The 13,119-nt window shown below is 41.5% G+C and overlaps 1 protein-coding gene across 1 annotated transcript in view; it reads right to left on the minus strand.

Moving 5' to 3' along the window:
• Pank1 (pantothenate kinase 1) overlaps window positions 1-12,842 on the minus strand; it is a 92,686-nt gene extending 79,844 nt beyond the window's left edge. Inside the window, exon 1 of the mRNA XM_008849591.3 lies at window positions 12,658-12,842. Within this exon, the coding sequence (XP_008847813.1) occupies window positions 12,658-12,685 (28 nt within the window). The 5' untranslated portion in view covers window positions 12,686-12,842. The remainder of the gene's footprint in view (window positions 1-12,657) is intronic.
• Window positions 12,843-13,119: the final 277 nt, after the last annotated feature.

The following is a 13,119-nucleotide window of genomic DNA, read 5'->3' on the forward strand; positions in this document are numbered from 1 at the left end:
GAAAAAGAAAAAAAGATCCCTCTACCAGGTATAGTAATCCCAGGAGGCTGGGGTAAAAGAATTACATCCTGTTCAAGGCCAGCCTAGTTTACATAGCTAGTTTGAGGCCAGTCTGTACTTATCTCAAAAGACCTTATCTCAAAACAAACAAACAAAAACAAAATAAAACAAAAAGGGGGTTGAAGAAATGGTTCACTGGTTAGAGTACTGGCTGTTCTTGCAGAGGGCCAGGGTTTGATTCCCAGCACCCACATGGCAGCTAACAACCGTCTGTAACTCCAGTTCAAGCAATCCAACACCTTCTTCTGACCTCTGTGGGCACTGCATGATATGGTGCACTTACATACATGCAGGCAATACACTTATACACATTTAAAAAAAAAAATTACTGACCTTTCCTCTGGTTCTCTACATCAAATGTTTCAGAAATTCAGCTACTACTACTGATGCCCTCTAGGATTTTTCTCTGTCTCTTCTACGAAGATCTGTGTTCCCATTACTGGTGTGCTGATAAATGGGTAACAACTGGCTTCCTGGAAATTGCCCAGCCCCAAACATAACAAACAAACAAACAAACAAACAAAAAACAAAACCGTGTTGCCAATTTTCATGGTGTAAATTATATAATCACAGCCAAACATACTGAATGCAAAGATACAAAGAAGTGCACATTCAGATACTACTGCAAGTCTGAGCTGCCTTTAGCACTAACCACTGAAACTCTTGATTTGCTTGGGATAATCCCAATTTATCTTGTGGTCATGGCTTAATTAATAATGAATAATGGTACACCAAGTGCTATTCAAAAGTGCTGATGAAATATATGGTCACCTCAAAGAATAAATCTCATTTGTACCTTTCTCATAGTAAAAGCTTTCTGCAAGGGGTTGGGGATGTAGCTCAGTTGCTAGAGTGTTTGTCTAGCATGCACCAGGGGTGGTGTATCCCTGTGATTCCAGCACTCAGTTACCAGGAGAGTTTGAGGCCGGTCCGAGCTACAAGAGACCCTGTCTCAAAAGTAAAATATAAATAAAAATGAAAAGTTTTTTGCAAAAGGAAAAAGACGAGCCCCAAAGATAGATAATATCTTTATCTTCTTGGCCAAGCTTACTTTTCTACTTTTTTTTTTTTTTGCACAGGGGCCCCCTTTAACTCCAGCTGTCCTGGAACTCACTATGTAGACCAGGCTGGCCTTGAACTCACAGAGATCCACCTGCCTCTGCCTCCCGAGTGCTGGGATTAAAGGCATGTGCCACCACGCCCAGCTTATTTTTCTACTTTTACCTATTTTTGTTTGTTTGTTTGTTTGGTTGGTTGGTTTTTTGCTTGTCAAGACAGTGTTGCTTTGTAGCCCCAGTTGATATCAAACTTCTGGTCCTCCTGGATCAGCTCCCCAGTACTGAGTTGTCACCACCCCGACTTTAAACATTTTCATGGGATAAAAGTAGTTGGAAGCAGATGCAATGGCGGATGGTGTGCATCTATAATTGAAGCTATGTGGGTGGTTGACGCTGGAGGAGCTAGAGTTCAAGGGCAGCCTGGACAACATAACAAGACCTTGTCTCAAAAAACAAAAATAACCCCGGGCATGGTGGTACATACCTTTAATCCCAGCAGTCAGGAGGCAGAGGCAGGCAGATCTCTGTGAGACTGAGGCCAGCCTGGTCTACACAGTGAGTTCCAGGCAGGTTGGGACTAGGGAGATCCTGTCCAAAAAAACAAAACTAATATACATAAAATAAAATAAAAAACGTAGGGTGTGGGGTATGGTGGAGCACACCTCTGATCTCAGTCAGCACTAAGGAACCAGAGGTAGGATTGCAGTGAGATTGAGCCCAGTCTGGGATGGTCGACATAGAAAGTTCCAGGCTACCTGAGACTACAAAGTGAGACCCTGTCTCAAAAGACATAAAACCAAACCAAACAAACAAAAACAAAAAACAAACAAAAAACAGGCAGCTGGAGAAGTATGAGAAGTACGAATAGTAAACAGACTCAACTAACACTCAGATCTTCAGGCACACACTTGAGACTTTGGTGACTTTTGGGACTGCCAAGCAACTGCTTCAGATTACATTCCAGCCTGGAGTCTCATGAAACCGGAAGTCACATCCATGGCCTAGTACAGTGCCTGCCCCAAAGGAATCGAAATTGATTAATTCCTATGAGTCCCACTGGAATCATTAAATCTGAGTTCAAAGTCACCAAGGTCAGTACCCTCTCAATCCCCTTTACAGCAAAACCAAGAAGCTTTCCCTGGATCTTGGGTTAATACTTGCCAGGAACCAAATGCAACCCACACTGAATGGTGAGTGGGAGTCTGGCAAACACCAGTACAGATAGGTCTTAGTTCTTTAGAGAATAAGGATCCAGGGGAAGAGTTAAGATAATATAGCTATCTTAAAATATCTAATGGGCTGGTCAAATAGAAGATTGATTGGAAACATTGTTTGATCAAAGAACACAGGGAAGAAGTCATGGGAGAGGAGGCAGATTTTGACATAGAACATCTATGTAACCACCAATAACTGCTAACATTTATTGAATGCCTGCATTTTGTGGGAAGCCTCAATATACTGCTTACTCATATTAGGCTTGATGTCGACTAAATCCACCCTTGCCTCTTTTGCCCCTGGATAGTCAACCTTGGGGAACAAAGGGGTTGTTTGTCCAGAGGCCCAAAGGACTTCAAGTAACTGGCACTGCCAGGCTGGCAATTTGCAGAGGTTCATGCAGATACACTCTTCCTGTATCTAAAGTTCTTGCAGCTTGGATTCCCTGGAGTCAAGGCCAGAGTACCAGTAGGCCCATGTGCTAGTGCTAAAGGCCGTCTCATTCATCATCTGCCAGAACAAAATTTGCAAGGCCACCTTTTCAGTTCCAGGAGAATAGGTTAAAACATGACCCAAGGACTAGCTGCAGCTGTTCTGAAGTCTTCTTCAATTCATATGGTTCTTAAGAAAGGAAATGTCCTCATCTAATCCTTTTCATCTCCTCTATGCTTATCTGCTTCACTCAAAGGCTGAGAAACCAGTTAAGATCAAAGGATACTTCCTTTTTAAAAAAATAACTTTGGGGCTGGAGAGATGGCTCAACAGTTAAGAACACTAGCTGTTCTTGCAGAAGACCCGGGTTCGAATCCCAGCACCCACATGGCAGCTAACAACTGTCTGTAACACCAGTCCCAGGGGATCCGACAGCCTCTTCTGTCTTCCGTGGGCATTGCGTGACATGAGTGCACTTACCTATATGCAGGCAATACATGCATACACATAAAAATTTAAAAAAAAACTTTGTTGGGGCTGGCAAGATGGCTCAGTGGGTAAAGGCATGTGCTGCTAAGGCTGACAACCTGAATCCCTAGAAGCCCTGTGATGGAAGGAGAAAACAAGCTTCCACAGGCTGTGCTCTAACCTCCACCTGTACATGCACGCACACACGCACACACACACACACACACACACACACACACAAACACACAGATAAATAAATAAATGTAACCGAAAATATAGCTTAAAAATTAAAAAGAGAACTTTGTCCTGACACAGAATTAGTATGTTAAACAGAGCAGTCCTCTTATTTACTACATTGCCAACATCACTCTTGAACAAGGCAGGCGTGCTTGATCTTGGGAGTTGCTATGGAGGAATCTATAAACATATCACTCAACATAAAGCTTGTGACTGGCCATATATCCTGCTTCTAGAAACATCAAAGAGCATGTGGGAATCCTCCTTTCAGGAGGTGACGTAAGAAGGGATCGCGAATACTCTGACAACCCAGGCCTCAAAATATTCCTAGTGTAAATGTACACTTTATACACACATATTTGTTCCTCTCTCCAGCTGTGGATGCCATTATCCATACTAGCAAGCGAGGCTCCGAGAAGCTTGGATCTCACCTAAGGCTACACTGCTAGTAAGCAGAGGAATGACAGTTTGAATCTGGATCTGATGTTTCCAAAGCTCTTTTCACTACAGATCACTTACCTCCTGGGACCCCACTAGGTTCCTGCCCAGCAGAGTCAAAATCCTGAGTCTTTAGTTTATCTGTAGACAATGGAGTCCCCCATCTTACAAGGTACCAAGAGTAGTCAATAAAACAGACCATATAAAGTGCTTTGCTTAATGTTGACTTGTTACTTCCACAGACACATGAATAAACTTTACTGCCAAAGCTGTATAGACTGCATAGATGTTTTCTGAAAGTTTTACAGAACACATTTCTTATTTCCCAATGTAAATGGTAGGCTTACAGTGGTAGAAAAGACAGCCGGCTGGCAAGGGAGATAGTCTTGGGTTTAAATTTTGGCCTTGCCGATCACTACCTCCAGGTCTCAGGCAGGCCAGTTCACTTCTCTGAGATTCTCCTCACCAAAAAAATGGAGGCTGTGCACGTGCTTTTGTCAAAGCAAATGTGGGACAACGGGTACACAGGTCCCTCTCATGAAGCCACCTGAGCTAGGCTAGACTGCAGGTGTTCACCACTGTCACGAGTTTCTCCACCTTCTTCCCAAATGATAGAGAAACCTATTAGAGACCCACATCATTATTTTAATGTAGTCATCCCTAAACAATAATATTCTTGTGCCCTTTTGACTCATCTGCTGCCATGAAATACATTCCCAAGGAGAAAGACATATTCATAAATACACACACAATTCAAGGCATCTAAAAGATGTAATAAATTAAGTAACAAGATACCAAGCCTGACAGCTGCACTATCTAAAATAAAAAGTTTACTCAGAAATTCTGTATGCCATACTGAGTACACTAAACCGTTTCCATATCTGATTTAGAATATTGTCATTCCAAGGTAGATAAATACTGGCACACACATTAAAGCTAAGGCACATATAATTAAATATAACAATAAACAAAAAGGGTTGGTAGAGTGCTAGCCTAGAATGTAGAAGGCACTGGGGTTCAATCCTCAGTACTGAAACAAAAAAGTTATTTTGTTTTGTTTGGGTTTTTTTAGTTTTTTATTTATTTTTATTTTATGTGTATGAGTGTTTCGCTTGCACGTATGTAAGTGCACCATGTTCATGCAATGCCTGCAGAGGCCAGGGGAGTGTCAAATCCCCTGAAACTGGAGCTACAGAAGGTTGTTAGCTTCCATGTGGGTGCTGGGAATCAAACCTGGGTCCTCTGGAAGAACAGCAAATGCTCTTAAGGACTGAACCATTTCTCCAGCTGTCTTTGGGTTTTGATCTAGTTTGGTCTGGTTTATTTTCTTGAGACAGTGTCTCTTAGTAGCCCAGGTTGGCACTGAACTCAGGGCAAGCCTCCTGGTTTAGCCTCCCTACTGCTGGGATTACATGTATGAATCATCAAGCACAACAGATAATTTGTAACACACACACACACACACACACACACACACACCCTTCATATATGAAAATTTGAGCTGGAGTATCAAAAAACAAAAAGAAAGATCTGCCAGTTAAAATTAACACTTCCGCTGGGGATACACACGCTCTCCAAAACCACAACAGGCTTTATTTTACTCACTTGTTAAATGTCCCACATGTTAAGAATTAACTGCACTATTTCTATCTCTGGTTACCACACAAAACAAATAAACACTATATTAATGGTGAAATTTACTTACTGTTCTTTTTTAGCTGGGAAAAGCAATGCTTGTGGGTTGGGTCTTTTGGGAAAAAAGAGGTGTTCCTGTGTTTAAGAGAAGCCTGATTTGTGTGTGTGTGTGTGTGTGTGTGTGTGTGTGTGTTGTGTATTGCCTACATGTATGTGAGTGCACCTGTGTCATGCAATGCTGCAGAGGTCAGAAGAGGGCTTCAGATTCCCCTCTAACTGGAGTTAAGGATAGTTCGTGGCTGCCATGTGGGAGCTAGGAATTGAACCCAGGTCCTCTGCAAGATCAGTCAGTGCTCTTAACCACTGAGCCATCTCTCCAGCCCTGAGAATCCTGATCTTTATTCACAAGAGCTTTTACCCACTGAGCCATCTTGCTGTAGGCCTTTTTTTTTTTTTTTTTTTTTTTTTTTTTTTTAAATTTTTTTTTTTTTTTTCTTTTTTTTCTTTTTAAATCTTTTTGTTTTCTTTTTGAGACAGGGTCTTTCTGTAGCCCCAGATGGCCTGGAACTCACTATGTACATCAGGCTGGCCTCAGTCTCACAGAGATCTGCCTGCCTCTGCCTGAGTGCTGGGATTAAAGGTGTGCACCACCACACCCGGCTGTAGGCCTTAGATCTTGATCTCCAACTTAATGTGTATTGAAAATTGACAAACCTGAAGCTGGACATAGTGGTACATACTTGTAATGACAGCACTTAGGAAGCTAAGGCTGGAGGATCACAAGTTCAAGACCAGTCTGAACTATAAAAGGGGTTCTAGGCCAGCCTGGGCTATGAAACCTTGTCTTAAGGAAAGGAAGAGAGGAAGGGAGGGAGGGAGGGAGGGAGGGGGAGGGAAGGGGAGGGAGGAAAAAAGAAAGACAAACATGGGGACTTGACTAAGCCCCAGAAGTGTGTATGCCCTAGAGCATGCTCCTGCTTTACATTTCAGTATTTTCTTGAATTTGCAGTATTTCCTGTCTACCTAGAATAACTGACTATTACTAAAGAAGGAAAGAAAGGCAGATATATCCCTACTCCATGCAGATACATCCAGAAAATTCTCCCTATTTTTTCTTCTAATGCTGTCCTTTCTAGTTGGCCTGATTCAAGGGTAAAGTTCACGGGCTTTACCAAAGCTTAGGACAAGCCCAAAGCTTAATATCTCAATATTTTTAAAGTGAAAGCCTTAGACTTTCATGCCTGTACCTAAAACTGATAATAGATTTAGGTTTATTCAAGTTTGTACCCATGTTAATACATAAATAATTTGCCCATTTTCTGCTACCAGAATGTTCTGTGAATGAAGTAAGAAATCAGAATGTCCCACAAGGCCACTAGCGTGAGTCACCTGTCACTCCTACCTGTTGCCATGCAGTGGATAGAAGGGTAGCAGGTACGCTTCAGCCCATTAGAAGGTGCTCAGATAGCAATGCTGTAGCACTGGGTGTTCAGTTACCTCCTTCAGATTTTCTTTCTCTCTCCACTAGTGCTGTGGCTTATCTAAAAATATCCTTTATATCTAAAATTCCTAGAATTCCTCTTCTTTTCCTTTCTTCTCTAAATTATTATTTTTTAAGACAAAGTCTCCCATGTAGCCTAGGCTGGCCTGGAACTCACTGCATATACCAAGCTGGGTTCAATCTTGAAATCTTACTGCTGCTCTGCCTCTTAAGTGCTATGATCATGGACATGTATCACCACATCTGCCTAACACACACACACACACACACACACACACACACTTAAATACACTACTTTGTGTCATTTTTTCTTTCCCCCAAAAAGTATTATATTACTCTTACCCATGGAGGATTGGTTTTAGGACCCTCCCTCTTTAGTACCCTGAGGGTACTAAAGTCTGTGGATGCTCTATTAAAAAAAAAAAAAATGACATAGTATTTGCATTTAACTGAACTTCCTCTGATATACTTTAAGTCAGCTTTACATTACTTAAATATCTAATCCAATACAAATGTTTTATGAATAGCTATTATGCTGATTGTGTGAAGGTGTGCATGTGTGCACTTCGAGATAGGGTAAATAAATTATGGTACATCCGTATAATGGAATATTGGGAATATGATACAGCCATTAATAATGATATTTAAATGCCATAAGAAAATATTTATACTGGGTTGCTGGGCTAGGAAAATGACTTAGTGGGAACAGTGCTTGTTGGTTTGGATCCCCAACACCCATGTGGCTGCCCATGCCTGTAACCCCAGCAATGAAGGGAGGAGGGGCAGAGATGGAAGAATTAATAGGGCTTGCTGGCCACCAGTCTAGCCAAGAAATGACAAACCTCAGGATCAATGAGAGGCCCTATCTCAAGAGAGTAAGGCAGTCAGCAATAAAGGGCTCCCAATTTCCTCCTCTGGGACAGACAGACAGACACACACACACACACACACACACACACACGAGGACCAAAATTTTTAGACTAAAACATTCAAATTTTTAAATGTTATCAATTGGGGATGTGTGATAGATGGCTCAGAGGGTAAAGGCGCTGGCTGTGCAAGTCTGATGACCTGAGTGAGTTCCATCCTCAGAGCCCATGTAAAGGTGGGAGAAGAGACCCAACCCCATAAAGCTGTCCTCTGACCTCCACACACACATCATGGCACATGTGCCCTCCCCACATCATGTACTCACATACAAACAATAACAATTTCTTTAATGTTGCCAATGGGTAGAGATATAGCTCAGTTGGTAGAGTGCTTGCCTAGTGTGCACAAAGCCCTGGGTTCAATTGTTAGCACTGAATAAAACTGAGGCCCAGTGGTACATGCCTATAATCCCACCCCTTAAGAGGCAGAATCAGGAAGATCAGAAGTTCAAGAACATCCTCAGATATTAGGTGAGATTGAAGTCACCTTCAACCTGGGATACTGAAATCCTGTCTCAAACAAGAAAGAAACAACAAATTAACAAAATTATTAAGTGAGGCATAGTAGCACATACCTATAATCCCAGCACTTAGAAGGCTGACACAGGAGAACTGGCATGAATTCCAGGTCATCTTGGGCTGTGCAGTGACTTACAGACAGCCTGGGTTACAGTGTGAGATCCTGTCTCAAATCCAAAGTCATCCAAATCTGAATTTAGTAACATTCAAAATTACTCTTAAAATGTGGCACACATAGCTGATGTGGCACATCTGGAATCCCAGAACTCCTGAGGCTGAAGTAAGTCTTGAATTTGAACTCAGCCTCAGCTACAGAAACAGCCAGTCTCAAAACAGAAAAAATAAAAATTAAAAATTAAAATTTTATTGAGACACTGTTTCCTGTATTAGAGGCTAGCCTCAAACTTTTTGTTATAACCTTGAACTTCTGATCCTCTTGCTTCCACCTCCTAAGTGCTGGATGACAGGCACAGGATCCCCAACTTATGCAGTATTGTATGCAGGGTTTCATGTATGTTTAGGCAAGCACTCTACCAACTGACCCATGACCCCAGCCCCCAAATGCCACACATAATATTAACCTATTTATTTATTTTTGTGTGCGTGCATATGGGTACACATGTACCACAGTTTTTGTGTGGAGATCAGAGGACAACTTGGCAGGAGTTGGTTCTCTCCTTCTACCATGTGAGTCCCAGGGATCTAACTCAGGCCATAAGCCTTGGTGGCAAGTACCTTTACCCACTGAGCCATCTCCCCAGTCCAAATGCCATACTGGAAACAGTTGTTTTCTAAGTAATAGAACCATGACTACGTTTTCATACATTTTTGTAGGAAAAAAGCAAGTGTGGGAGTGTTATAGCTAGCCAAATAAAACTTTTTAGTCTTTTTTACTTAGGCCTGTATTTTTTTTCCTTCTGAGAAAGTCAGTCTAAGGCACATGTGTTTTGCCTTGTCCTGTGAATTCACAGTGGACAGTGTTAGTGCGGCAGTAATCAGCAAGGTCACATGTTCTCATGACATCATCCCATAAACCCCACATGACCATAGATCACCTCCATTTTATTTACCCTTAAACACTAAGGTTGAGTACTGGCTCTGATCAGGCAGGGAGTGAATTTCTACCATTTTCAACAGCTAGGCATTCACAGTACCTTAGGACTATTAGTTTCCAAGCATTTGCAAATGAGCTGAGCATCAAGGGTGCTTCTTAGATGGTTTCACAGAATCAGCACCACAGGGGGTGGAAGTGGGTATGGGAGGCATTACTTCCCCCTTACATTAGCAAGCGTTCCTCACCTTTTCCAAGTGAACATACTTTCTGATCCATGTATGTGTGTATATTAAATAGACTCACACCAGGAATATTTTTAGCATAATGCTGGAAATAAAGCAGGCAACAAGTATTAACTACCTATTAACTATAATAAAATATATCAGAGAGTTGTCGGGCACAAACATAAAACCAGTGTAACAGAGCAGACCAGCGGAACCTACTGTTGAAATTTTATGAAGAATCACTGAAAGTCTTTTGCCAAAAATGCAGAGATGGAAACAGCCACCCCCAGTGAGATAGTGACATCATGTGTAGCATTTGTCCCTGTGACATCAATCATATGTTCACGCTCCTCCCTTGCAAAGTATATGAGGAAAAAAAATCAATTTAATCAGACTTCCAACTTAATCGGAAAGGCAGTAACACAAGATACTCAGTATAAGGGGTCAGGGGAGACAAGCATGGGGCTTAAGAGCAGCTCAGTGGTATAGCATGTGTTCGGCATGTGGGAGGCCCTAGTTTCAATACCCAGCACACACACACACACACATACACACACACACACACACAAATACACAAATTAAATAAATTAAATGCTCACTCATGTGGCAGGCTGGATAACTAGTGTAAAGGTGACAAAGGAACACCTGTTGGCTCTGAAATACGGAATTCTGCAGGTACAAGGAACGACACTTGCAGATCACCTACCCAAACCCCAGTATTTCAAGAGAGCTAGCAGCTTTGTTGAGGTCATGACTACTAAGTAGCAGAGGCAGGCAAAATAACTAAGGAAACTCAGTGAGATGTTAGTCTTAGAAAAGGCTTCCAATGATGAATAAAGAGAAAAACAGATTAGATGAAAATTAAATGGGACAACATTCTCGTTTCCTTACTTAATAAAATCAACAGGCAACTGATATGATTTTTAGAGGGTGTTGGGGTGTTGGGGACTTTTGAATGCTGAACATTTGCCCTGACACTGTGCTATTCCTCCAGGCTCCTGATTTGATTTCTAGATTAGATTGCCTCCGTAATGTGAGATCAGTTTCAAACCTTTTTTCTAAGATTTATTTTTATTTCTTATTTATTTGTATATGTCTGTCTGTCTCTCTCTCTCTCTCTCTCTCTCTCTCTCTCTCTCTCTTCTCTCTCTCTCTCTCTCCCCCAGTACAACATACTTTCTATGTCTGTCTGTCTCTCTCTCTCTCTCTCTCTCTCTCTCTCTCTCTCTCTCTCTCTCTCTGTGTGTGTGTGTGTCTGTGTGTGTCTGTGCTATGTGTTTGTAGATACCTGAGGAAGCCAGAAGAGGGCGTTGGTTTCTCTAGAGTTCAAAACTGAACTCAGATGCTCTAGAAGAGCAGCAAGGGCTCTAAACTGCTGAGCCATCTTGCCAGTTCATAAACATTTTTGGTGTTAAGACAGGGCCTCATATATTCTAGGCTAGCCCTGAAATGACAACATAGATTGGGATGATCTAGAATTCCTGGCTCCCCCTATCTCCACCTCCCAGGTGCTGGATTACAAGGTCATCCTTGGCTACACAGGGAGTTTGAGGCCAGCCTGAATTACTTGAAATTCTGTCTCAAGAAATCAAAATAAATAATTTATAAATAACTTAAAAGAATTAAGTTTTTATTTTTGTAAGAAATACAAGTCTTTTAACTTCTGACACAAAGCACACAGGCAAGTAGTTACATTTTCTTTTGTTTTAAAATAATTCCTATGAGTTTTTATGCACAGTTAAGGCTCAGGTTAGCATTTCTCTTTCTTCAAATTATTGTCAGAGACTGTATTTTTCAATCCCTCAAAAAAGTATTTTAAGTATAGAGTAGCGCTTGATGGTGCATGCTTGTGATCCTAGCACTTGGGAGGCTGAGCTAGGAATTATCGACCAGCCTGGGCCATATACTAACCTGTCTCAAAAACACCAAAAGAGAGAAGAGATAGCTTGATAAGGGCCCTTGCCTCCAAGCCTGAGGACCTGACCACCTGAGTTCAATGACCCGAGTTTGATCCCTGGAACATACATGGTGGAAGGGCAGAATCAAGTCCTGCACATTGTTCTCTGACCTCCTTAAATCTCTGTGGCATGCACAAACCCACACACCCACAGTACATACATAAATGTAAAAATCACCAAAAGAAAAAAAAAAAAAAAGACTACTCAAATTACCAATTCTGTGTCTCTCATGTCTCTCTTCTCTTTCTCTCCCTCCCCCATCTCTCTATCTATCTCAATCTCTCTCACCCTCCTCCCCGGACCCAACTCACTATATAGCTTAGGTTGGTTTCCAGCTGAAGATTCTCCTGACAGCCTCCCTAGTGCTGGGATTACAAACCTGTGCCACCATTCCTCCCTAGTTCTCTTTCTTTATAATCTTGCTATTTTCATTGAAAACTCCAGTTTTTAATGCAGATAGGAGAAACAGCTACAATGTGGTTTCAAAGAAGTAAAACAAATTAATAATCATATGTATAAAAATAAAATAAAATAATAAAATAAAATAATTTTATAAGACGTATAAAAAGTAAAATTCAGTTACTACATAACTTTCTTACAACCACGGCCAAATAAAAACTGCTGTGCAATTCCAAAGTTCCACACAAAACCTTAGCATTTCAGACCCACAAAATCTAAGCACTGGATTCACCCAGTCATGTTAAAGCATTTTCCAAAGTTTTAGAAACTAATTCATTGCAGAAAAGCTACGAAAACTATTTAAAAAATAAAAATTATAAACAAATAAGGGTGAAGGAATTTGTCTGCCGAATATCAAACCTTTACAGAAATTCAAAACCAATCTAATAATTTCCCAACACCAAACAGTAGTTTACATGCAAAAAGTGCATGTTTGAATGCGATCAATTAACACCCTGCATTCTACTTACTTTGTTTTTTGCCATTTATGAGCTTCATTAAAGACACACAGAGGCAACCAGTTGAATGAGGTTAGGCTCAGATAAGAAAAAACAGTCCTGAACTCGACCTACAAACTGACATCGCAGAACGTCCAGTGGGAGGCACCCTTTACAATCTACCATTATATATACTAGCGTGATTGTGAAACAACGCAGTCAGCGCAGTACAATTACACTTAACGCTACTCCCTCCCCGGGGGAAAAAAAAAAATCCACCTCCAGTCCTCATTGGTCTATATAGTTCCGGCCCACATGGTATCAGTGGGTGTTTCCCGCTAAACAAGCCACCTCATTGGCTATGTAGGAACAGTGTTTAATAGGCTGTGATTTGGGGGACTGTCAAACTCCACGCCTCCAAACTTAAGCTTGCCAATGGGCCCAAGATTCTGGCGGTTACTCTGCGATTCAAAGGGCAAGCCGGTCGCCTGCACT

Source organism: Nannospalax galili, unplaced genomic scaffold, assembly GCF_000622305.1.
Source record: "Nannospalax galili isolate Female #2095 unplaced genomic scaffold, S.galili_v1.0 scaffold384, whole genome shotgun sequence".
Lineage (NCBI taxonomy): Eukaryota > Metazoa > Chordata > Mammalia > Rodentia > Spalacidae > Nannospalax > Nannospalax galili.